The sequence below is a fragment of the Mus musculus genome, chromosome 12 (genome assembly GCF_000001635.26).
Source record: "Mus musculus strain C57BL/6J chromosome 12, GRCm38.p6 C57BL/6J".
Classification (NCBI taxonomy): Eukaryota; Metazoa; Chordata; class Mammalia; order Rodentia; family Muridae; genus Mus; species Mus musculus.
The window spans coordinates 12,331,162-12,358,476 of record NC_000078.6 but is presented as its reverse complement, the minus strand read 5'-3'; the positions used below and the strand labels follow the sequence as shown (position 1 = coordinate 12,358,476).

Genomic DNA, 27,315 nt, shown 5'->3' with positions numbered 1-27,315 from the left:
TTGTCACGTGACACTACTGGAATCACAAAGTTTTGATTGTACATGTTACCCTGAATCTCATGACTCAGAGATTCACGGGCTTTGTGTCAATATTACCCTTACAGGAACCAATCTGCTGGTGTTGTTGGTTAAACACGGATGTCACATTATTCTACTTTGCACTCTAGGAAGTACTAAGGCTATTACTTAATCATCACACATGTGCATCTCTGTCTCTGTCTCTCTGTCTCTGTCTCTCTCTATCTCTGTGTGTGTGTAAGAACTTTCCTTCTCGAAGGGTTTAATCAATTCAATATTCTCATGGACTTACATCTCGGATCTCTGGTCCTGCCCCTTTGTAAGCCTGTAAGTCTGTGAGGATGCTCTCAGAATCCTGGAGGACAGCACTGATCTGGTTCCATATCTCTCGCTCTCCTTCTGTAGGCTGTGCATCTAAGTGACAGAGAAACCAAGAGAAACAGAGGCTGCTGTTTACAAACAGCTCTCAAAGGCAGTACACGATCACTGCTATCAGTTCTCCCTGCAGCTTTGGAAGTCACCCTTGTAACATAACAAGCTGTTAGGATTAGAAAATGAATACAACTTCTGCCCAGGACTTAGTTCAGAGCACTCAACCATCCTTTTGTACACATGAAACCTAGTATGACCAGATCATCCTAAGTGTCCATTTATTAATTAACTTGTACAAACTGCATTTCTGTACATGTTATGTGAACATTGGGTAACAGGCGGAGTGAATGTTTGGGGGGGGGCAACTTCTTTTTATTGAACTTTTCATTGTTTACCCTTCCTTAAAACTATCACTCTCATTGTTGTCAAATATACGATATAAAATGTACCACCCTAGCCATTTTTAAGTGTAGAGAGCAGTTGTACTGACAAAGGTGTGAATTGCCCCCACCACACAGCTCCATAGCCCTCCTGACCTTGCAAAGCCAAAACACTGTGTAGTGTATGCTTTTTAACAGGAAAAAGTGCAGGATATTTCCATCATTGAAAACCTGCAGACTTGAGTATAAATTTTTTTAAAAAGGAACCCCTTTTATTCATATTATTTTATTTTATATATTTATCTATTTTTATACTTATACACATTTATATTCTGTATATATATATACATTTTTGTTACATATATTATTTTTATATATTTATCTACATATTTTTATATACAAATCAACCTTAAAGCTTACATAATTTGGAAAGGGTGTGATGACTCAGAAGGTAAAGGCACTTGCTGCCAAGCCTAATGACCTGAATTTAATTGCCAGGAAGCGCAGAGTGGAGGAGGAGAGCCAACGCCTGACCTCCTCTGACCTCCACATGTATGTCATGGCACACCCTCTCCCGAATAGATGAATTTCATCACCATCACCACATCATCATCTTCATCTTGGGTCATTAATCCTTGACGGCATGACAGCAGCATATCATTCCAGAACTCACCAAGACATCCCAATCTATTTATACATCCCATACAAGACCTGGCAAGTGTGTACTCATCGGTTCAAGGGAATACTCTCAGAAAAGAAAATCCATGAGAGTGGGAGAGGATAGTCTGAAAGAAGACAGTGGTCCACAGGAGTACACAGGAGGTGTGCACAGGAGTTCCTCAGCAAAGACACTTAAAGAGTGCTGTCAAAAGGCCTGTTCTGCTTATCTTTGGTCTTGACAGTGTTACCCACAGAAGTGTGTGTGATGTGTTTAGGTTCACATAAGCAAAGGCAGCTCTCTGATAGCCACACAGTGCTGTCTAAGCTCTGCAGCCAGTTCTCACTCTCTGGCATCTCTGGAGCTCTTGCAGGTTCTAACTCCCAGAAGCATTTCAAGGAGGCTGTGGCAGGAGGCCAACAGTGAAGAAACATGCCTTTCACTGCCCTCAGAATTGCGATCAGGCCAGTTTCTGTAAAATGATGTCACTGCTCAGGGAGAGAGGGAGAGACATCAGGTCATGGAACTGTTTCCTGGTATTTAAATCCTGAGACACAGGATGTTGTCAGCAGATTTCACTGACAGAGTGACAAGGACAAAGTTGTATGAAGCCTGACACTCCTCTGACCGAACCTCCATTTTATTTAATCTTTCTACAATACAAAGGCAGATACTCCAAACATGTGAGATGTCGTAGTCACTAGCGGGACCCTGGGGTGGCAGGAATAGCTTTATAAGGCGGCTGATGGTAAAGCGAGCCCTGGCTGAGTGTGTGAGCAGACTGAGCGCAAGGGGGGAGTAGATGCCAGATAAGCCCAGGAAAGCTGCAGTCAAGCCCATGAGGGATGACACCCGCAGCGACTTGAGTCTCGGCCTAGTCTATTCAACTACCAAAGACAGAGTAACTGGTGGTTTCCATGGAAATCAACAAAAAGAAAAGAAAACCCATATACTAAGAGGGGGCTACTTGGAAAGAACTAAAGGGGTTAATGGCAGTGGGAAAGGAATAAGGAAGGATAATGGGGGTGTTATGACCATAATACACTGTGGGTATTATGTGCATGTGTGAAGCTGACATATGAAAAAGAGCAGTAACACCTGAAAATAACACAGAAAATTATAAACTCTCACAGGATTTCTGGACACTGGGAAAAATGTTTTCTCGAAACGAAACAACGTCACTTATGAGGAGGTACGAGGTTCAGGCAAGTTAGGAAATGATGAATGCAGTTGGGAAGGAACTGGAGAAGGCAGGTGTCTAGAATGGTGGCACAGGTGAGAGATAGAGGAGGTACATCTACAGGGAGAGAACAGGGCAGCCAAGGTCCTGGAGGTAGGAAGAAACACAGATGGGCCAGAAGGAGAAGAGGTGTCCGGCGTGATCAGAAGCTGACTCAGGATACCACGGGGAAACACCCAATTTCTCCTGTCTCGCCCAGTATATCTCACAAACACTGGGTAAATATCAGGACTGATGTTTCCGAAAATTTGAATCACTTCATATGTCCCTTATTGCTTCCCCAAGGTGTTCTCAAAGCAATAGGGATTTCAGAAAGAGGGAGCCTACACATCTATGAACTAGGAAGCCTGTCACTGCAGAGAGCATGTCGGGGGTAGCTGGAAGTTTCCACATTGCAATAGTGGCAGGGAGGAAAACCCAAGGGAAAAAAAAATCAAACCAAAACAAAACAAAACAAACCAAACCAAAAACCCTACAAACCAAATAAAAATGAGCCACTGAGGGGTGGAGAGATTGCTCAGTGGTTAGAGCACTGGTTGTTCCTCCAGAGGACCTAGGCTTGATTCCCAGCTCTCACACAGTGGCTAATTATTATCTGTAACTCCAGTTCCAACTGATCTGATGCCCTCTTTGGTTTCCTTGGGTGCCAGGCACATACATAGTACAGAAACAAACATACGTGTAGACAAAACACCCATACATATGAAATTTAAACAATGGACAATAGAAAAACAACAAAACAAAGAAAAAAAAACAAGAAAGACTCACTTATCCAAATTCAGGAACGTACTGTGTATATATAAGGTAAAAACAAACAAACAAACAAACAAACAAACAAATAACAAAACCCTCCAAATGACGTATTTAGAGAAACGCAAAATAGAGACTGTGCCCAAGATTCTGAGGTTCAGATAATTCAACAGAATTACACAACTGTTTGTGGAAGAAGGTTGACTTAAAAGGGGAGAGAAGACGCGTGGAATCTCCCGTCACATGGGTCCATCATAACAAGTCACCAGGAAGAGTCTCATATGAAATAGAGTTATAACTAAATGGGCTCTGATAGAGAACAGATAAAACCCAAAAAGCATCCTGTTGTTGATCACCGCAACACAAAAGGAGAAAGCTTTCACACCACTTTGTAGAAAATAGAGGAATTTCTTAAGTGCTTTCAAAATAAACATCCTACAGAGTAGCCTCCAAGTGGTACTGCAGCCTGCGACAGCCAGCTCCTGTCTCCATGTCAGGTGAAGTGACACTTTCTTATATAAACTGACATGAACATTCTTGTGACCACAACGTATTTCCTTGAGTGGCTTGGGGGTGGAGTGGCGTGGGTGACAGCCTTTCTACGCCACAGGAGGGTGACTTGGGGTGTTGGGTGAGGCCCTTCCACCTGACAGAGCCGCTCTCTTGGCAGCGTGAGGATGTGTAAACATGGATCTTCAGTCCCCAGCCTTCTCTGGGAAACAATTCCCTTTGGCAGTTTTCCTGGAGTCCCATTAGGAATGTTTGCATAGTCCTGGTTAGGGGATGGAGTGCAGAAACTCAGTCTCTCATTCTCTTTCACCAGCGCTTGGAGCCGTGTTGGCACATTTGCTACCATAATTTGTTAGTCTCATGGGATACCTGATTTCTTCTACCTTCCCTGTTATGGAATTGAAGTCATCTCTTTCCGCAGCCAATAGTTCGGTTCCTCAGGCCATCATGCCTTCTGGGCTGGAATGAGGAATATTTTCAGGGGATCCAAGTCACCAGCGGGGCCAGCTTCTCCGGTGCAGAAAGACAGCTGAGAGACCGCTAACCTCAGGTGTGTCCAAACTTCTGACATTTGTGGCAATGTTGTCACCTAAAAAGGCGTATGGACGATGCTTGCATGCTGCATGCGTCTTGCTTCATGCCTATCTCATTATGTAAATGGGGAAGGTGCTGTGTAACGCCAAGTGACATTTAACATTGTTCCAAATCAACATGGAATCCCATGATTCTTACTACTTCTATCTCACAGGTAGAATAATAGCAGATAGAATTAATGAGACTTTTATCCATTATAAACAAGACTCTGACCATATTTATTTCATTTGATTGCACATTACCATGCCTGGTTAGTATATAATATATGCTCATGAACATGTGCTGTCTGATAGTTGAAAGAATGATTTGTGTATACTTTTCAAGATGATTTTTTTGAACTCACTACACATGTATGTGTATGTATGTATATATATACACATATGCATAATGATTGTCTTGAATCATCCTTCTTCTGCCTCCCAAGTGCTAGGGTCACACGTCTGTGCCACGTCCCTGGTAATTCTGGGGATGGAACCCAGGGCTTCAGGAATGTTAGGCAAGCCCTCTACCAACTGAGCTACACCCGCAACGCAGCCCAGTTTGGGGATGGAAGGCTGCTTGTCTTCGAGTTTTGAGATCTGGATACAGGGTTTACACACTTATCTTCAGTACTCTTATGATATCATAGCTAATAGAGATACTCAATAAATGTGTGGGAAAACAGTGACTCAGTGAGGGATGTGCCAGGTGGTGGAATGTGGGTAAGAGGAAGCAATGGAATAAAGGCTCCATCCCCATGCCGGATTGCACACTGTTCCATGTCTGCCACTAAGACATTCATATTCACCTGGGTCCATACTGAGTCTCCCCTTCAACACTTGTGCTTAACTCTCCCATTGCTCAGTGCCTCCGTGCAGCTGGCGTGCTACTGGGGCATCTGTTCTGCCTGGGAGAATAAAAAACTGGCAAAGGTCTACTCTTACAGTCCTGTAACTGCCACACCTTGCTTTCGGGGACAACGTTGTGAAAGGATTTGGATACTCTCCTGGCCCTCCTCATACTCAGACTCAACTTTGGCCAGAATTTAAAAGTTTATTGAATTTTTATATGTCAAGAAATGACATCTAGAAAAAGACCCTGAAAAATTAGTGGTGGAAAAGGTTACTGTGATAATCCTCCAGCAACCTTGAGAGCATCATTTGCTAAGGGAATATCAACTCTGAACTATGTTCTTTGCTTTTCTAATTTTAACATGAAGCTTGACTTTTTATGAAAAGGTATACCTGCACACACACATTTGTCACATTCATGTACTCATACATAATAGATAAACGCATATATATTCACATATACACACATGCCTATATATTCAAAAATACACAAATATACATGCACCTACGGATTCACATACACATTCACACCACTACTCACGATGGCATTGGGCCTTTATTTCCAATTGTAGCCAATGAATTGTTTTGGTGATGTTTCTTCTAAGACTCACATTCTAAATGTCTAATCATCTTCAATTATCTTAGTGACCGGAGAAGAATGGCTACATGAAGTGAGTGCTCATCCTGCCTGACAATGGAGCTGTAAAAGTCCTTGTGATTTACACAGGCAATTTCAGAAACCAATACTCCGAGGAGGCCCGGAACACCTGTATCCTAGCCATTATTGAGGCGATGATTTAAGGCTCATCTTGGACTCGCTGCTGTGGAAAGTGTGGAAACAGATCATATATGTTGTGACCTTACACACCCACGTTTGTTGTCAAGAACCCACTGAATTCCACGTGTCTGCAATTTTCAATAGATAAACCACCCTTTTATCAGTTAGGATGCAGGATATTAATTTTGTTCGCAGGAAGGGAATATACGAACCTCTCCTCCTTTGGCTGTAATTGCCAGTGCTGATAGTGCATGCTAACTGCCAATATTTTGGGTGTCACTAGAGGCTGGGTGGAAGGTATCCCTGTGGAGGACTCTGATACTCTGTTCAAAGCCGCATGCTTGGCATTCCTCTGTGCTAATGGGGAAGGAAGTAGGTGCCTTTGTTTTTCAGAGAGATTTTCAGTAAAGCTACAGGGAACAACAGCAGGCCTCAAACTAGAGAGAGGCTGTCAAAGCAAAAGACCTTATCTGTATAAATCAGCCACGGCCTTATCCTGTCTTCAAAGGCAGTAGGGACAGGCACCCCTTTTCCCCACAGCCTACTTAGGCCTGTAAGGACAATCTGACGGAGAAGCAAATTAAACTAAAATAATCTGAGGAGAAGACACAATTTATGAGATGTCTTTGGTCTTGAAGGCATCCCTGGCATTTCATCATGAGGATGTATGACTATCTCCGTGCCCCGATGACTGCTGGGTAAACACTTGAGTGAGGAACAGCAGAAAGGATTTGCCCAAGCCATAAATTAAATCTGCAGCCCCTCTCCCCACCCACTTCCTTACTCTCATAACTCCTCCTGCCTTCTGAATAAACTAAGAGACATAAATAATTACCTGGTGTTAACTTTGGGAATGTTTAATGGTAATAACCTATAGTAAGATATTGTTTACGGAAGCACCATGAAATTGCAAAAGTTCATTGGAAAATGTAAGTGGGACCAGGCTGACACATTTGTTTGGACAGGACATTAGTCATCACACACCAGAGCCCAAAGATCTTTCCATGGAACAATCACCCCAGGGACTGAACAGGGCCGAGCCGGTGAAGGATGGTGAAGGGTTGTCTATTTTGTCACGCTAGGATTCCTAGGTGGAGGTGGTACTTTAAGGCTGTTTTGAGATCAAATCCTATGCCAACTTAACACTCATTGAATACGGCCCTCAGGGCAAGCCAGCTCACCTCTCTAAGCTCCAGATTAGATCTTGGGCCTAGAAAGAGAAGTTAATAATAGCCCTGTCTTTTTCCTACCTGAAGGGATGTAGAGGAAATTTAGACAAGGTTAAAAGTCTTAGAAAGTTGGAGTGCTAGAATACTATGCAATTAAAAAAAAATCTCTGTGTTTGTGTATATGTAAGAATGCATGTGTGTATGGGTGTGTGTACATGTTTATGTACGTGTATATATGTGTGTGTACATGTGTGTGTGTATGTGTGTGTATGGGTAAGTATAAGAACTAAAAATAATCTCTCTGTGTTTGTGTATATGTAAGAATGCATGTGTGTATGGGTGTGTGTACATGTGTATGTACATGTATGTGTGTGTGTGTGTGTGTGTGTAAGTATAGGAACTAAAAAAATCTTTCTGTGTTTTTGCATATTTAAGAATGCATGTGTGTATGGGTGTGTACGTGTGTATACGTGTGTGTGTGTGTGTGTGTGTGTAAGTATAGGCACATATGCACAGAGGCAGCAGGACAACGTCAGTGACAGTCCTTATTTCACCTTCTTTGAGAGGGTCTCTTGTTTTCATTGTGTGCACAGGCTTGGCAGCCTGTGAGCTTCCTATCTCCAGATGAGGAGCACTGGGGTCACAGACCTGCATCACCATATGCAGCTTTACATGAGTCTGGAGGATCCAAATTCAGGTCCTCGCACTTGCATGACAAATACTTTACCCAGCAGACCACTTCTCCAGGTCCTCTTAGAGCATCTTTGTTTTTGAGGACTTGTGTTGGATTCATAAACTGCTTTGCCGGTTGACTCTGTTTTTATTTTTATCTTTCTCCTTTGTCAAGTAAAAGATGTTTGGACTAGAAAAAGACATTTGGTCATCCAATAAAAAAAAAAAAATTCACCTCTTCCAGATTCTCCAGCCTCCTCTGAGCCACTTTAGCAGACGCAAAATTGGCAGATGACACATGAAAGAAGAGATCAGTTGTGGCAGGAAGTGAACCCAAGTCCTCAAAGGCAACCCAGATGACAGACTAACCTGATACAAACCATTGTTCCCACGAAGAGAAGACTGAAGCCTTTTGTAAGTACAGTGATGGGGTGACTTTTATCATTTCCTTAGCAATCACTCCCTACACACTACTAGTATTCCTGGATTCATTTATGAGACATGAATTTGTCTCATAAGAAGATCATTTTTAGAGATTTATGTTTAATTTCTGATTATGTAGATGTGTGTATGTTGGGGGATATGTGCACTTGTGTGCAGTTGCTCTTGGAGGCCAGGGGCACTGTTTCCTCTAGAGAGGAATTACATGTGGTTATGCGCCCCCCAGTGTTGGTGCAGGTAACTGAACGTGGGTCTTCTGCGAGAACAATATGTGCTCTTTTCTGCAGAACCTCTTCTCTGGCTCCTCCATTTTACTTAGCCCCTCTCTATTAAAGAGTTTTTCTTTAGCCTAATTTAGGATACGCTCTTCTGGCTAGTACAGTATTTGATCTCTGTTTGAGATGTACCTAATTCCTGCACTATTGTCTCTCTTCTGTTCATATCTTATTTTCCCAATGAAATACAAAATGCCACCAGGAAGGGATCAGTCCTTCTACTCTCACAATAATATGGCACACCTTATCTTCCCAGGTCTCTTTGCCCCCAGCAAAAACTCACCATCATAACTGCAGCCTCCTTAAAAATGGAAGGATCCTTTGCACATGGCCACTCAACTAGTGTGCACCAAAACTACTGAAATTATATTTCATGCTCAACAAGATGGCAGACACAGGGTAAGACAACAGTCTAAGACCTGATTTTCTATGAATCTTCATCTCAAAAAAAAAAAAAAAATCAAACATTAGTGATGAGGTTAATATACAGCAGCAGCAGAAACCTACATTGTGCAGTTGCTGACAATGTGTCACACAATGCCTGAACCGACGCTACATCCCAGATGGCAGCTTCTGTGTCTGCTTCCCAACCAGACTGCAATTCAAGATCTTCAGTCAGTCACACCACAACTAAGAGTGGCTGGTACCCAGAGTACCTTTCAAGATTGCTTGAAACACTGGATTGCAATAACTATAAGGCAGTCATTCTGCTTCCATTTAAAATGGACAGAGAATGAAAACGTTGCATAAATACAAGTACAGTGTGGTATTCAGCTTTCATAAAGATATCCTGCAATACACAAAAATATGGATGAACCTTGAAGATGTTACATTCCTTGAAGTAAGCCAGTTACAGAAAGATGCACACTGTGTGATCTCACTTGGGAGAAGTACATAAAACTGTCAACTGATAGATGCAGAGAATAGAGTAGCATCAGGGGCACTGCGGGGTGGGCACCATAGCTGCTAATTAGCAGAGTTGCAGCGTCTGTTATGCAAAATGAGTCTGTTCTAGGTGTAGGCTGCAAGGCTTGGGCTAGTTAAAAACAGTGAATTGTAAAATTAAAAATCTGGTAAGATGATAGAACTCATGGTAGAACAGCAAATATCAAAAAAATTCAAAGTAATTAAATCTATGTGTGAATCAGTTTCCACCTTGATTAGTCAAAAGCCTGTTAAATTTTTAATTTCAGGACATCAAGGAAATCTCACTGTGCTAACTTTATATTCTAGGATTCAAAAATTAATGTCAATTATGTTGTATAGAAATCCATAGCGCTCTAACAAATCTTCATACTGCTATAGACAAAAAACCACAAAGAACATTGCTTTCTTTCTAAAGAAGAGAACAAGTCACATAGTATACAAGCCAAGCCTTTGTGATTTTTATTATAAGAGCTGAGGCTGTGTGTTGACTGACATATAATCTTAAAAGTAAGACAACTGTTCTAGACAATGCGGGGTTGGGGGGGGTGCTTTCAGGTTTAGCAGAGGGGAGGCAAGAAAAGGAAGTTTCCACAGAGGTAAGTAACAAGCAAATAATGGAAATATTCAAGTTAAAATATTCACACGTGCAGATACTGGCCTGGAAAACAAGAAATCCTAGGAGTTCATGACAGAATGGAAATTGGTGTCATCTTGCTAGCATGGTGCAATGAACAACAATGACAAGAAAACCTGAGAGCAGGATATAAAACATAAGAAGATACCCTGGCTGTGGAGCCCTGGGTCTACCTGAAGGCACAATGGAAAGCTCAGGTTTTAAATACTCCCACACTCTGTGCCCTATGAGAGACCAAAGCTGTGACCGCCCAAGGGAGCATTCTGTGGGATCATGGGAGCCAAGGCATGCGGCCTCTGAAGCACAGTCAAGGCACCGTGTCTACAGGAGCCCACATGGGAGAAATGGAGCTGAATCAGCGAGGCAGGGAGCAACCATCTACAAGGCACCACCAGAACAGCTGCTCTGTCTATATTATAGCATGTTTCAGTAACTGGCTCTCTTACTACTGATATTTCATTGAGTCGCTACCATATTTTATTTGCCTATTCATCAGTTCATGAGCATTTGGGCTTTATTTCTGAGCTATTATGAATAATGTCACATGTAGTACTCAAATACAAGTTTATGTACGTTTTCATTTTATTGGGCACACACAGCAACAGTCCAATCATACAGTAACTTGAGCCTTGACCTTGAGGCTCTTCAAAATCTCTTTCAACGCAGAGAACTGCCATTTTGTTTCCCTACTTGCCCGAGGCTTCTAATTTCTTCGTAATCTCATGAGGACTTTTATCATCTCCCCACCCTAGTGGGTATTCTCTTGTGGTAGTTCTACCTTGGATTTCTTTCCTAGTTAATAATATTGAGTATTCCTTTCCCATGGATTCTTATCTTCACTGAAAAAATGTCTGCTCAGATCTCAGAGCATTTTGCTTGATAGATCAAATTGTTTATTGGTAGACAAAAACTTCCTTCCAGGAGCAATTTGCAAATTTGTCTGGAATAACAAAAAACCTAGGATAGCAAAAAGTCTTCTCAAGGATAAAAGAACTTCTGGCGGAATCACCATGCCAGACCTAAAGCTTTACTACAGAGCAATTGTGATAAAAACTGCATGGTACTGGTATAGAGACAGACAAGTAGACCAATGGAATAGAATTGAAGACCCAGAAATGAACCCACACACCTATGGTCACTTGATCTTCGACAAGGGAGCTAAAACCATCCAGTGGAAGAAAGACAGCATTTTCAACAATTGGTGCTGGCACAACTGGTTGTTATCGTGTAGAAGAATGCGAATCGATCCATACTTATCTCCTTGTACTAAGGTCAAATCTAAGTGGATCAAGGAACTTCACATAAAACCAGAGACACTGAAACTTATAGAGGAGAAAGTGGGGAAAAGCCTTGAAGATATGGGCACAGGGGAAAAATTCCTGAACAGAACAGCAATGGCTTGTACTGTAAGATCGAGAATCGACAAATGGGACCTAATGAAACTCCAAAGTTTCTGCAAGGCAAAAGACACCGTCAATAAGACAAAAAGACCACCAACAGATTGGGAAAGGATCTTTACCTATCCTAAATCAGATAGGGGACTAATATCCAACATATATAAAGAACTCAAGAAGGTGGACTTCAGAAAATCAAATAACCCCATTAAAAAATGGGGCTCAGAACTGAACAAAGAATTCTCACCTGAGGAATACCGAATGGCAGAGAAGCACTTGAAAAAATGTTCAACATCCTTAATCATCAGGGAAATGCAAATCAAAACAACCCTGAGATTCCACCTCACACCAGTCAGAATGGCTAAGATCAAAAATTCAGGTGACAGCAGATGCTGGCGAGGATGTGGAGAAAGAGGAACACTCCTCCATTGTTGGTGGGAGTGCAGGCTTGTACAACCACTCTGGAAATCAGTCTGGCGGTTCCTCAGAAAACTGGACATAGTACTACCGGAGGATCCAGCAATACCTCTCCTGGGCATATATCCAGAAGATGCCCCAACAGGTAAGAAGGACACATGCTCCACTATGTTCATAGCAGCCTTATTTATAATAGCCAGAAGCTGGAAAGAACCTAGATGCCCCTCAACAGAGGAATGGATACAGAAAATGTGGTACATCTACACAATGGAGTACTACTCAGCTATTAAAAAGAATGAATTTATGAAATTCCTAGCCAAATGGATGGACCTGGAGGGCATCATCCTGAGTGAGGTAACACATTCACAAAGAAACTCACACAATATGTATTCACTGATAAGTGGATATTAGCCCCAAACCTAGGATACCCAAGATATAAGATATAATTTGCTAAACACATGAAACTCAAGGAGAATGAAGACTGAAGTGTGGACACTATGCCCCTCCTTAGATTTGGGAACAAAACACCCATGGAAGGAGTTACAGAGACGGAGTTTGGAGCTGAGATGAAAGGATGGACCATGTAGAGACTGCCATAGCCAGGGATCCACCCCATAATCAGCATCCAAACGCTGACACCATTGCATACACTAGCAAGATTTTATTGAAAGGACGCAGATGTAGCTGTCTCTTGTGAGACTATGCCGGGGCCCAGCAAACACAGAAGTGGATGCTCACAGTCAGCTAATGGATGGATCATAGGGCTCCCAATGGAGGAGCTAGAGAAAGTAGCCAAGGAGCTAAAGGGATCTGCAACCCTATAGGTGGAACAACATTATGAGCTAACCAGTACCCCGGAGCTCTTGACTCTAGCTGCATATATATCAAAAGATGGCCTAGTCGGCCATCACTGGAAAGAGAGGCCCATTGGACTTGCAAACTTTATATGCCCCAGTACAGGGGAATACCAGGGCCAAAAAGGGGGAGTGGGTGGGCAGGGGAGTGGGGGTGGGTGGATATGGGGGACTTTTGGTATAGCATTGGAAATGTAAATGAGTTAAATACCTAATAAAAAATGGAAAAAAAAATCAGCTTTGTGATAAAGAAAAAAAAAAAAAAAAAAAAAACTTCCTTCCAAGTGAGTTGCTCTTGAATAGTTTAAAATAGTTAATTATTATTATTAATGATTGTTGTTTTGGGGATGTGCATAAATATATATGTGTGTGTGTGTGTGTGTGTGTGTGTGTGTGTGTGTTTGAGACAGAGTGTTACTATGTAACTTAGGCTGTCCCTAAATTTACTGTATAAAGTCTCAATTTGCCTCAAACTCACAATATTCTTTCTTCTAATTCCTGAGTTCTAAGGTCACAGTTATGTCACCATTATGCCTTGCTAAGCTACTTGAACTTCTACTGTCTTGGAGAATATTGCTCAAAACTTAAAAGCTTGCTTGATGTAGCTCCCCTGCTATCAATCACAATGGTGACTAACTGGATGCATTAGTTAAAGAAGGTTATCAAACTGGCTGATTATCAGAAGCATCCAGAACAGATTCTTATGGACTGGACCTCTGAGTCAGATTTTTGGTGAGAAGCTTAGCTACCTCTATAAAAGAGAGCTCATCAGATGGTTCTAATCACTGCAGCCTGGCAGTTACTGTAACTACTTATGTGTAAGGCTGAGGCCTGTTGTCAACCTTAGGGGCTAATGTGGAGGCTTCAACTGAGCCATCTGATATAGGGTTTCAGGCATACTTCTTGTGCAATGTCCTTCAAACCATCACTCACTGAAACAACATTGATTCATCTTCCCCACCACACGCCTGCCTCCTGGCTTTCAAAGAGGAAATGGAGGCATAGTGAGAAGGCAGAGAGGGAGAGAGAGAGAGAGAGAGAGAGAGAGAGAGAGAGAGAGAGAGAGAGAGAGAGAGAGAGAGCGCAAAGGATGAAATAAACAATGAAAAAAGATATGGAGGGTCTGTGGGAAAATATTAGCATAAAGTGGAGAACTCACTGCAAAGGTCAACAGGAATTTAAATCAGATCTTTGCCACCGAGGAGCTCAAGGACACATGTATCTAATTTTGTATTATGTTTTGACCCAGCTTAATTATGTCTCTTTGACCCAGTTCAATTATATCCCATCACTGACTTCAAAAAGAATCTTCAACACTGGAGGTAGATGTGCTAGATTCATTTAAGCTGTTACTACATGCAGCTCAGCCGGCCTCCTCTCTGCACCCTTCACTCCTTAACTCTTTACCACCCAGCCTCTAGATAGAAAACAAGTCTCAAAAGTTCTTTCCCAAGGTGACTGGTGACACCTGACTACTCAACCATCATCTTCCATTTAAATGGTTCTCTTCCTTGATTTCTGTGTGTCTGTACTTGGACCCATTTGCACTCCCTATGTTTTCCCCAGTGCCTACATTTGGCCTGTTGTGTTCTTCTTTAACAAGACCATCATCTACCCCTCATGCTCATGTGATACTCAACCCCCATGTTCAACATAAGGCTAGTTGCTAGGTCATGAAACAGTAGGGCTCAGGCTCTGACCCCAGGAATCTCAAAGAATATCCTTCTATCTTTCTACTGTAGCATCTTTCCACTCAAGTCTCGTTCAGTGCAGGTCCTGAACTTCTCATCTATTCAGCTCTCATCTGTTGTCCCGTTTCCCGAAGGGATTTTAGCTCTTCTGTTTGGATGAGCGCTCCAATTATGGGCCTCCTGCTTTCACTTAACAACTGTACTCATTAACATCTAACCCAACTAGTCTTCCATTCAAGCCTCCCGCCCTCCCCTTTTCCCAACAGGCTTTTGGTGCTCTGTCTAAACTGGGTCTCTTGCTGTTCTTCAAACCCATCCTTTCTATTCTAATCTCTGTGCCTTTCATCATACTGTTTCCATCTGTTGCATAACTCTTCACCCCATCTGTGCCTGCAGAAAAAACTTGTCATTCTTTAAAGCCTATTAAAATGCCACCTGTTGCAATATGCATCCTATTCCTTCTATGGCCCTCCAATTCTAGAACAAGGTGCAAGTTCCATTCCCTTCTGTCCTCTGGTGGCATGTTATGCCTTTCTAAAGTCTCCTAGTTTGTCTTCAACTAAATGTCTATCTAGTTTTCCACATCAGTTCTCATCTAGTTTCACATTCTGCAGGTGTGTGGCTGACATGAATGTCATATTATACTCAATATACCCTTTCTTGATTAGACTGCAACTCACAAACTCAAGGGAAAATCCTTCCTGAAGACATCTTCCATTAACTAATCATTGTTCTTTCTTGAAAACCTCCATAAGAAATAGAATATTTAAGCCAAGGGTGATGGTGGTGCATTCCTTTAATACCAGTACTTGGGAGGCAGAGCCAGGTTGATCTCTGAGTTCCAGGCTAACTTGGTTTACAGAGTCAGTTCCAGGACAGCAAAGGCTATGCAGAGAAACCCTGTCTCAGGGTGGGGATGTGAGGGTGGGGATATTTAGGATAAAGAGAATGTGTTTGTTTGTTTCTTTGTTTTGCATTTTCATGAGATGTGTTTAGTTTGTTGAGGAATAAGACGTGTTTTTTCTAGTGAGGAGTAGAATGATGGTAGGACACATCAAAGAAGTTGTTGTGATGAGCACTTGGGAACAACAAAACAGAAAGGGAGAGCTAGAGGGACCCACATTCCCATATCACCTTCCTTGTCATTCCCTGTGTGATTTCAGCTCAGTTAAGTACCCTCCTAGAGTTTAGGGAAATAAAACTAACCTCCCAGAGAATACAAAAGGGGTTTCGATTTATTTTCTTCATGGAAAAAGAAGCAGAAATTTGTACATTTTTCTAAATTTATATGTTATTTCTAGAGTACTTTTATAGTACTAAAAGAAAGCCATCAGGCACAGAGATCCAGTGCTTCTTTTCTAGTCTTGAAAAAAAAAATAGAATATCTGTAAGCAGAGTGTTTGTATCATGGGCATCAAATATCCATCTCCCCAAATATATGATGTAGCTCCCAGCACCTTTCCTTAAATAGTACAAAAGTTTCCAAAGCATGTGTCTGAGCAGATCACAATACAGTTACTATAGGGAAAAGGCCACGCCTCTTGCAGGAGGGGCTTTCCAAGGCAAACCTCTGAGCCCACAGGAGGAGCAGATGGAAACAACTGTTTTAAATTCTTGCAGGTGTTATTTGCACTCTTTCAAGGTTCTGAAGATTAACCCTGACAAGTAACTCAACATTGGTGGCAGTGCAGAAAGCCAAAAAAAAAAAAAAAAAAACCAGGACAATTAGACAAGCAGTGGTGGCCACTGAATTCTAGTAGGTAGGTGGGAGTCAGAGCAGATGTATGTGGCATTTAGGGCTTCAGAGCAAGAAAGGACATGGAATTACTCTGGGTTTTAGAAGTTCTTAAACTGTGAGTGAATGGGGTCTTTAACATTATCTTTAACTACTGTATACATTGAATTAACAATGCAAAATGCATGTTATAAAAGTGGAACAGAATGGTTAAAGTAACAAAGTAAGGTGGTTAAGATTATAAATAACTTATTAAAGGCTATTATTGATGAATCTCACTTTAACAATGATATATTCACACATGTGTGTACACATATATACATAAAGATAGACAAAGATTTCGGAAGAATCACAGATAAATTCACTTCTTGAGTTGAAATCTTTATCAAACCTAGTGGAAATGAAATCATGTTAAACCTAACCAAGTCAAAATGTAACAATAGGAAGGAATTGAGTTAGATCAGAAGTGAACTATATTTCAATAAACATGACTAAGTTTAGTTATCAGAATTCATGAGACATTCTGGAGATATTTTCAAAGACAGCACACAACACCTGTAGAGAACGTTCACTGTACAACTTGGAAAGGTCTTCTAGGATTTAATTAACAAAACTGCTAGAAAGTTTAATCTATATGTGAAGATGTTCTGACCATTTTCTTTAATATAAATAAATACTTGACAAATTAAAATTTCAAACATGTTAAAGCTTGCAGTAGATGTGAATAAAAAAGAGATATCTAGTTGTCCTGGCTATCGTGGGTTGTAGTTTAAAACAAGAAGACTAGCCCCATGATCTGGAATCCATATTAAAAGAAAAAATAGGGGAATTCTAGATTGTGCTAAGTTGACAATAAAAACCCAGGCAATAACCCTTTGGACAAAATGCGTATGAACATATTAAAAAATCCCAAAATAACTTTACACAATCAAATAATATATAAAATAGATAGTGATGATGAGAAATAATAAGTCTGGTTTTTGGTGGTGGTCTCTTGTTTTCCTTACATGTATAATGATATTTAATGCTAAGCCATATCAGTTAATGTGCTTGCCATTTTTCTTTAGAATGTGAAATACTACTATATACCAAATCTTAGGGAAGAGTCACGATAAGATTTATGTATATCCTACCAGAGCTAATCATTTTGAAATCAAGGAAAATCATGGACCAATTAAAATAAACCTTCCTTAAGTTTCTAAAGCTCGTAAAGAAATGGTGGAAGAAAATGGTTCAGGAACAATGTCAGGAAGAAATAAATGCATAAGACCATTGGGATTTGGTTTGCGTCTCATACAAAATCTCTATAACTTCCCTATAAACAAGCTACAAAGCAAACACGAAGTTTCCATTCTTGTGTTATAGAGCTTGGAACTTACTTTCAAAATCCAGGAAGAAGTGTGGATAATTCTCAATTTCCCGGGTCAGGACTTTGAGCAAGTTTCCCATGCCAGCAAACCTAGGGAAGACAACACAAAGGCAAACACCATCAGGGATGTGAAAAGCTTACTCAGAACCATTGCCTCGCAGCTCATCCCCGAGCTGCTGAGCGAGAAGTATCTATCTCTGACGGGGGTTGCCCCAAAGCACGGCAGCGATGGAAGTGTGTGTCACAGGCCTCTGAAGAACACACTTGCACCCTGCATCACATTCACTAAAAAATATGAAGTGAGTATCCTCTTAGAAATTAAGCACCTTTGAAGCAGAATTTGGCTATTGCTATAAAATATCCCCTTTTTCTTTTACAAGCCCAGTAACCATATACCTGCTATCTCTGGCTCCCTTTGTTTCCTGCTGGTATAGAACACATCATTGGGCAAGTATGACAGAGAGGGTGTTGTTAAAATATATCTGCACGAGTGGCCAGGGTTTCTTTTCTTCTTCTCTTTTGTATTCTTTTTCCCCTTCCTTCCTTCCTTCCTTCCTTCCTTCCTTCCTTCCTTCCTTCCTTCCTTTCTTCCTTCCTTTCTTCCTCTTCCCTCCTCCTACCATCTCGCTCTGACATGCTAGGTAGCCCAAATTTCCAGGGTCTTGCTCTCTAGTCCATATTGTCCTTGAACTCACGATCTTCCCACCTTAGTCTGGTAAAGAAAAGGAAAGATAATTGCTGGTATGCCTGACAACCTGAGTTCAATTCTTAGATCCTACACAGTAGAAGGAAAGAACCAACTCCATCCACTTGCTAAGATGTCATCTGACTTCTACATATGAGAGCATGCATACACACACACACACACACAGAGAGAGAGAGAGAGAGAGAGAGAGAGAGAGAGAGAGAGAGAGAACAGTAATTACAATTTTACAAGAAATGAAAGTCATATTATCAAAAAAGCCATTCTCAATGAGACAGCAGCCCAAGGGCCTGGAGAATTGGCACAGGGATTAAGAGTCCTTGTTGTTCTTGCAGAGGACATGTTTTGATGTTGTCCAGCATCCACATGTTGATTCATAAAGGCCTGCAACTCCAGTTCCAGGGAATCTGAGGCCCTCTTTCAACTTCCATGGCTATCAGGCATGCATATGGTATATACATACATACACACAGGCAAAACACTCATCCACATAAAATAATAGTATAAATAAAACTAAAAAAAAGGTTTTAAAGGAAAGAAATAGTAGTTTGAGACATGTATAAATGCAGGTATAACCACCAGAGAAATACAACTCTGCTGCATGTCCACAGTCCTCAACCAAAAATGGAGAGAACAGTTACGAGTTACTTCTTGAAGTAAACAGCAAACTTTCTACAGCTCTCACTCCTAGACATTAACTGTCCCTGAGGGAGGACAGTCACTCACACATCCCATTCATTCAACATATTTATGTGGCTGAAAGCAGGTCAGGGCCTGAGCTCTTTAGAGGTCTTCACCTACCTCTGCTTTATAGATGATGACGGTACTTAGTGCCATTACCACCTGCATCATGATTACCCTAACAGCCTTCAGATGCACTCAGGACTTTCTCCTAGAAGATAAGTTTGGTAGGGTGCATGCAGTTCTCCAGAGAAGACCAATGGAGGAATGCTCTATAATTCTCTCTTCTGAAGAAACATCTTCCTTATCCTGTCTGCCATTCTGACTTTCATCCCCTGCCTCTATGCACATTTCCTGTGAAAACATATCTGAGCACGCCCCATGAACCGCAAATTCTGCCAGATGTAAAGCTCAAGATTGGTAGACTCCATCCTGTATGAGGCGGTATTCTCGAGCCCTCTTAGACCGCATTCTAATGAGCAATTCCAGTTCTTACAGGAAGATGATTCATTTAATAGTAGGCTGGCTTTCGTACCTAATAACTTAATGGAAGTTAAATATTGCTAACTTTCCTACTTTGCTGTGATGAATATATCTCAGATTCACCTTCCTACTGAACAACTGTTTTATATATGACTGTCCTGCCAGAATCCAGACATGGGAAATATGCCAAACCTTTGAAATTTATAAAAGCCCCAAACAAACAAATGTGGAGATATCTCCAAATGCTAACTGTAAAAGTCTAACTCTTCATAGGGTTATTTGAGATGGTTGGTTAATTATGGCAAATATTTTAGAACACAGTTCTAACAACAGCCAGGGTGAGTTACTTGGAACATTTGGGATTCTAGATGTGTGGGGTCTCATTTCAGAAACAATGACTTGGAGGCGTGATGCACTATTAGGGGTTAACACTGTTTTTTATGGGGCCTTGGAAGCATGATTTTCAAACCCAATGCAATATACCTAAGTTTCTATAGAAATATTTCATCTCGTCTTCTTCATGGGGAAAAGATGGGGTGCCTGTAATGTTTTATCTTGGTCAATAATATCTGAGATTTTATTCTCATTTACACAAGTCAAACAAGAGAACTGGTGCATCAGGTAGATGGTCATAAAGTAGACTCATCTATGTATTTGTTATTTATTTATTTATTTATTTATTTATTTATTATTCACATATCCAGAATCAAAACCAGGACCTTGAATATGATATCTTTTAAAAACTGAACCCTGATCTCCATTTAGAAAGGCCCCTCATCTAAATCCTTCATACCAAGGCCTCTCCAATCTGTTCAAACAGCTCCTTCATGATCACACTGATCGATCACGTGATCGCACCACAATACTACAGAGATAGTTTATTTAAGATAGACTAATACTTGAAGTTAGACATACTTTATGCCATTCAATAAGAGAATAACATTTATAACCTGCTGAAGGATTCAGATGCTGACATATTCACGTGTGAACAAAGGGCTCATCAGGCGCATGAAGGTAGAGAAGCAAGCAGGACACGAAGGTGAGTCTATTGGGCAAGTAGCTAGAGAAGGCATTTCGCATGTGAGCTTTTGCAGAATAAAAGAGCGGGAAATAAAAATAGTCCCTTTCAGGATTCAGTATTCAAAAAATAAAACTATGAGGATCACAGTGGTTAAATATAGACATTATGGCTAAGAGCAAGTGAAGACAAGGAAGATTCCCCTCTGGCTCAGGGTAGCTGCTTCAAAGAGGACATCTGAGGACACACTGAGTCACAGTTGCTGTGGCAGAGTAGACATATGGGTGGCAGAGCTGCCTGCTCGGGCAGTCCAGGGGTATGCTCTGCAGAGCTGGGAAATCTGGTTTGCACATTCTATTCGGTGACTTAATGGCCGCCCTCCTTCTATGACTTGCCGTCTGCTTGTCATTCCTGCCCAGCTGCAGGGGCTGACATCACTGAGAACACAGCAATGCAGAAGGTCCACCGTGCCCCCCGAGGGAACCTTTTTCCTAAAAGAGGTCATAGGAGAACAACGTGACTACAATTCGTTCTTGTGCTTTGGTTTTACAGAAAATAGGCCACCATTCGTAACTGCCCTTCAAGAACTGATGAAGGCTATGTTGGGCACCCTCATGCACGGGGCATGCAGAGAGGAAAGCCATGATCTCAAAGGCAGGTGATACCCAGACGACTCATAGCCTGGCGTTCACCTAGGAGTTGAATCTAGCTTTCAGTCCATAAGCACAACCTGACACATCAAAAGTGCTCAAAGGTGGTCATTGATTATCCATCAATATGTGGAAAGAGTGATTTGTACCTGGTTCTTATGAAGAGAGAGAAATGTATACCTGGTACTTATGAATAACAGCATGCACCTGGTACTTATGAAGAACTGCAGCACTTTACGGAGTGCCAACTATTTGTTTATAAGCTTTCCCATACTTCATTTATTCAATTTTTATGACAACGTGCAAGAACCTATGTTTATGTTCACACTGGTTGACAGCAGAAGAAAGGTTTAAAAATGGATAACTGGCAAATGACTTTGAGAGTCTCACGCTTGACTTTGAAAATCTTAGAAAGCAAAGTCCAAGCTCATTTCTCTGTTGGAGATAGAGTAGCACACCATACTCTGCAGGGTTCCCTGCCTGGGGACAGGAGGAAAATCTACATTATTACGATGTTATTACAGACATATATTACTTTTCGATGGAGAGACTCTCCAGCTTCTATTGGACACTAAATGTGCTTGTTCTACATCAGCTCTGCTCAGTGGCATGTAGAAGATTATAGTCTTCAGAAATTCAAAGAAGACATGAACCAAATGGGGCACCATGTCCTACACAAGTCTGTTTCACTCAAGAAGGAAGCTGCTTCTCACACAGGGATCTGGGGAACATAGGTTGAAGAGTTTTTATCTAGGAGATATTAGGCATTGGGAAATAAAAGGTGTACAAAGTGGGTTACTGGCCTAAATGTCTCCAAACACTCAAAACACATGGTGTTCTTCTGGTCATGCTGGTGTCTGTAAAGATAACTTGCATGTTCCTGACTTGGGAAGCATCATCATTAAGGGCTGGCAATTTTGGATATACAATTTCTTTTTATATTATCACTTTCTTGGCTCTCAGTTCAACTGACATTTACAGAACTGGCTCTATTATCACTCAGTGGAAAATCCACAACTTTCCAAGAGAAATTATTCACTGCTAACATTTTCAGTTTCAAAAAGGAGAAAATTAATACATGTGTGCGTGCACATGCACACACACGCACACATACACACACACACACACACACACACACACACACACACTTACTTTGCAATTCTACTTTGGTTTGGAAGAAAAAAGTTTAAGTGCCAGCATTAGCGGTCTTCCCAGAATATAAAGCCAAATGCAAGCAATCGTGGCTTGTTTTTAAAAAGCTGTGCCTGTAGTTTAAGGGATATAGTCAGTGGTTAGAAGGTGAACTGTCACCCATACACTTATGTATTTGAATGTTTGGTCCCCTGTCGGTGACACTGTTTAGGGAGGTAGCACAGGAATGCTGGGAGGAACTACATCATTGGGGGTGAGCTTTTGAGAGTTCATAGCCTCACCCTAGTTCCAATCGGGTCTCCCTGCCTTCATGCTGGCAGCTGAGGGCGACATCCCCAGCTTCCTGCGCCTCTGCCATGGCCCCATCATAACTGGCTTTTACTCCTCTGGAAACATAAATCTGTAACTTGCTTCTGGTCATAGTATCTTATCACAGTAACAGACATGTAGCAAATACAAGCAAACGCTATTGGTTTTCTGCAAACGGGCTATGGGAAATGTGACCCGTGAACCATGTATACCAACATCTCCATGCTCAATTTTCAGAAGATGAATATTTTATAAAATCACCTTGAAGACTTTCTCTTAAAATTATGACGATGTGTAAAATGAATTCCTATACCGAACCACTTTCTAGCACTCTGCAAGGACTCAGAGTAACCAAGGGCAGAGGGAGAGAAGAAAATGGTGGTCTTAAAAGAGTTTGTTTTACAACAGTTTATTTTATTTTATTTTATCTGTTTTGTTTTGTTTTGTTTTGTTTTGTTTTGTGTTTTGAAACATCTAAGGCAGGAACTCGTCAGTGCTTCCATCAGAAAGGGTGGTATTTGCTAGCACTTTGAATGAACCACAGTTGTCTTGAATCTAGGGTATTTATTTGGTCTTTTGGTGCTAAGACTTTAAGAATCAAAGACTCACATCATCTGTAGCTGCATATTTTGGGAATTAAAAGTTATGAAGGATATAGCTTTAGTGTACTCATAAGCCATAAATAAACCAGTATACATATATTCATATGAATGGTATATATTCCTGTGACACCACATCTGTGTCAATGATGTATCTAGGCACATTAATCTTTAGCATAAGCTTGTACGAGGCTCATTTTACATAGTAGAATGCCATGACGTTGGAGATAGCAAGTGTTCCATTCTTAGGCACTTCAGATGGAGTCTGGACTTCCTGGTCTGCAGTCTCAGTGCATCTCAAATTCTCCAAGAAGGCACTGCGCATTAACACTGGAGCCTCTTTTTCAGTATCTTAATTTAGAGGACAAAAGACATGAGTTCTGTCCATGGATTAAAGCCAGGAGCCCAGATGTCAAGTATCACAATCTCACACTTTGTTCCCTGTCACAGAAGTAACAGGGTGTCCCCTTTTAAAGACATAACATTGTAAGTTATGACATGTTCCTGTCTTCCAAGGGTGTGTACTCCCTGTTAGACGTGTCTCTCCCATGCCTGCTGACTGAGCAGGCCCAGTTCTCCCCTGACAGGAACGTCCTGAGTGGGAATTCAGAAGCTTTGCACACTGTTCTACTGACTGAAGCTCATCAGTAGGGCTTATCTGTGCCCCGCAAAGAGCGTGGAGTCCAACTGTCCCAAGCTTAGTCCGTCTTTACCCTTCCCATTCATCTCCACGCTGCTCACTGCACAACCGTTCTGAACGTAAGCCTTCATAAGTTCCCATGTATACTCACTATCTGTAGGGCAACAGGCACCAAAATGCATGCCCTGGACACAGAAATCCTGGCCTTTGCTTGCTTCTTCTGTCCTTTTTTCCTTCTACCTGCTCCCTTCACTCTAGCCACAAGCAATCCTTTCCATACCCTTTCCTCATTGCCCCAGGGTCTTTGCACGTGTCTCTTCCTGCTTCACTCTCACACTCGCCTGTAGGTGGTGACAATATTTCGTGCCCCCTCATGCTTAAACTTTCACAACCAATATGTGAAGTAGAAACCATTACAACCTCAACTCAAAGTCCCCGCTCCCCAGCTTAGGAGTTAGTGATAGCTGGTGGCTTCCAGGAAAGGCAGCTTCCTTAGAAGTGTAGCTCCTGGTAAGTTGACCATGTTCCTTCCTGTGGATGGTCCTACACCCATATGTATATGAGCAGCACTAACTGCACTCAGTGGGTTATGAAAGAAAAGAGAAAGAACGGCTGTGAGGGGAAGGTCTGCCTTCTTGGGAAGAAACCCCAAATCATGCTGACTTCTGGCCTCATTGCAACCTAAACAAACCCTATGCCTTCGAGCTAGTTGCTCCTCTTTGGTCCCTTGCGAAGCTATGTGCAGCCTGGGACACAGCTCAGGACCCAAATCACATGCTTTCTCATGGCCTTTTCTGGATGTGAGGTGAGCATTCTGGGGGCAGAGCTGCTGTTTTAACACCTCATCGCATTCCTAGCACCTAGAGCAGAGGCCTGGCAGACACTCAATACTTTGTCTAGGGGTTATTGTGGGGAGCGGGTGTGGCGGCAGTCCCAAAGGCGCCAGGGACTGCAGCTAAGTCATATGACTTGCACCTGACTTCCTCATATAAGACACAAACATCTTGAGTGCTGCGCAGGTGTACCAGGATACAGATGAATCCAATTTGGTGGAGATTTGCCCCTGCTGCCCTGATTAGCTGAAGCCTCGTGACTGGCGAGGGGGCGTGGCCTGCGGTTCGTGGATGAGAGAGAGTATAAAAGAGTGAGAGGCCCAGGCTAGAGGGAGGATTATTATTCGAGAGAGGATTACTATTAGGAGGGAGATATAAACAGGGGAGATATAAAAACAAGGGAGATATAAACAAGGGAGATATAAAAACAAGGGAGATATATAAACAAGGGAGATATAAACAAGAGAGATATAAACAAGAAGAATCAGGACTGAATAAACGTGTGCAGAAGGATCCTGTAGCAGCGTCGTTCTTCCTGGCCAGTTGAGCGCGCGTAACAGTTGGTGCCGGAAACCCGGGAAGAAAAACTCGGGACGGGACGAGAAACCCGGGAAAAGAAACATCTTCAGGCACAAGCGAAGACCCCCTGCTACAGGGAGGATTCAGAACTGCATAACGGGGAAGAAGGGGTTAATAAAGGTTCCCGTGAAACAGACTGTTGAGAAGGATCTGGCGTGGATTCAGAACTCTTCAGCTGGGGAACGGTACTGATGAAGAGAAAGAAGAAAGATGAAGACTGAATAAACTGCTGTTAGAAGGACTGGTGGTCACGTCGTTCTTGCTGGTCGAGAGTGGGCGCGACAATTGGTGGCCCGTACGGGGAACCGACTCCCCCACCGAGTTCAGAACTTTCAGCAGTCAGTGGTTGCCGGCAGGGTAAGTTCACAGTGAGTGAAACTTGGGACCCCAGGAGTTTGGGAAGGACCTCGGATAAAATAGAGGTGAGCATAAAGTTGCCAGGAAGTAGGCACAAAGTAACCCAGGAGTTTGGGAAGGACCTCTGATAAAATAGAGGTGAGCATAAAGTTGCCAGCAAGCAGGCACAAGGTAACGAAAGGTTCCCGGTTTTGGGATAAGTTAAGGTTCCTGGTTTGGGGACAAGTTAAGGAACTATGATAACCTCAGTGTAGTGATCAATAGATCCTCGCTGTGTAGTTATGCTTTTTTCTCCCATTGACCCTTTGTGGGTAGGTCTGATAGTTTTGGTCTTGTTTGTTCTGATATATGGACTCTGTTACTGTTTGAAACTGTGTGTAGAGGCAGTCAAGACAGGTCAGAAAATCCTTATAGAGCAACAAGAAAATATGTCGGAAGAGGAGAAGGGCTTAAAAAGAAAAAGGAAAAAGAAAGGAGACACAGTGTTATCAGGTGGTCAGGAAGGACGAAATAAAAGAGCCGAGGTGGAGGAGGAAGGCAAATTAGCTTTTGTGCCGCCTCCCTATGCCTCCTCAGCAGCCACCTGTAGGTGGACCTTCTGTCTGGAGATTTGGAGAGGATCGACAGGATCAGGTGTTGATGTGGGCGAGAGGGTCTGTTTGTGTGTTTCCACAGGACCAGACGGAACCTCTTTGGGTGCTGGAGAGATTGGTGAGACGCTGCAAGAATGAGGCTCCTGATCCAGTTGCCCCTGTGGATGTGGTGGATGATCCCACAAGCACAAAGGATGGAGCCGAGATGGGAGATCCTTTCGGTGTTCCAGAAGCCGATACCAGCTCGACATGACGTTCAAATTTTTCCACGCTTTTTGATCCCTGAATTTCCCTTAAAGATATAGCCCCTCTGGCTATCTATCCCTTGCTTCAGGGAAGATGAGCGGGGATGAGAGCCCTGGGATGTATGCTTGTTATAGTGTGTGTGTGTTGTGTGTTTGGCACATGTGTTAGGTGCAGAGTGTGCGGCCCGCACTTTCGCCATGGTAGCGTAGGCTTTTGCTGCAGTGGAGGCGGGACAATCTCCTCAGATTCGGTTTGCCGCTCTAAAAGAAATAATGCTGCTTTATGCCATGGGTTGCGAGGCTAAGCACTGCACAGAGGATAGCTTGCTGTTGGCATCCTGTGGAAGGCACGTCTGATTGCATGAAGGTTCAGTGTCCTAGTTCCCTTCCCTCAGGAAAAACGACACGGGAGCTGGCCAAGACCTCTCTGGGTGATGAGCCTAAGGGATGGTTTTGTGTAGGGCCCCTATGCTTGCACACTGGGGATCAGACCTCTACCTTCACCCATGAGGCTTGCTTGCAGCAATTAAGATCTGGCTGTAGATTAATCAACATCCTGGCTTTTGATGCACCTGCCGCAAGCAAAACACAATCTCCCCAGGTGTGGCTTGGCATGATAGAGAGGTAGTCAGTGATAAGACTCCCTGGGCATGTCACCAACCTAAGACAGGGATCAAACCAATGCTGTTTGTCACCCAAGGACGGGTAAGGGACATGGCTGCGGGGGGCTTTCTACAGACATTCTCTCTGCCAAAAAAGAAAAAA

At 42.3% G+C, this 27,315-nt stretch overlaps 1 protein-coding gene and 1 long non-coding RNA gene across 7 annotated transcripts in view; one reads left to right on the top strand and one right to left on the bottom strand.

Annotated features, from left to right (window-relative positions):
• The window catches only part of 4921511I17Rik (RIKEN cDNA 4921511I17 gene), a 40,954-nt gene extending 33,999 nt beyond the window's left edge, over window positions 1-6,955 (top strand). The window contains exons 4-5 of the long non-coding RNA NR_045829.1: window positions 4,350-4,478; window positions 5,998-6,955. This is a non-coding gene — a long non-coding RNA (RIKEN cDNA 4921511I17 gene). The remainder of the gene's footprint in view (window positions 1-4,349; window positions 4,479-5,997) is intronic.
• The window catches only part of Cyria (CYFIP related Rac1 interactor A), a 118,832-nt gene that overhangs the window by 22,489 nt on the left and 69,028 nt on the right, over window positions 1-27,315 (bottom strand). For all 6 annotated transcript variants that reach the window (XM_006515246.4, XM_030246977.1, XM_006515247.4 and 3 more), the window contains 2 exons: window positions 17,719-17,798; window positions 311-432 (listed from right to left, as the gene is read on the bottom strand). In XM_006515246.4, coding sequence (XP_006515309.1) covers window positions 311-432; window positions 17,719-17,788 — 192 coding nt within the window. In that variant the 5' untranslated portion in view covers window positions 17,789-17,798. The remainder of the gene's footprint in view (window positions 1-310; window positions 433-17,718; window positions 17,799-27,315) is intronic.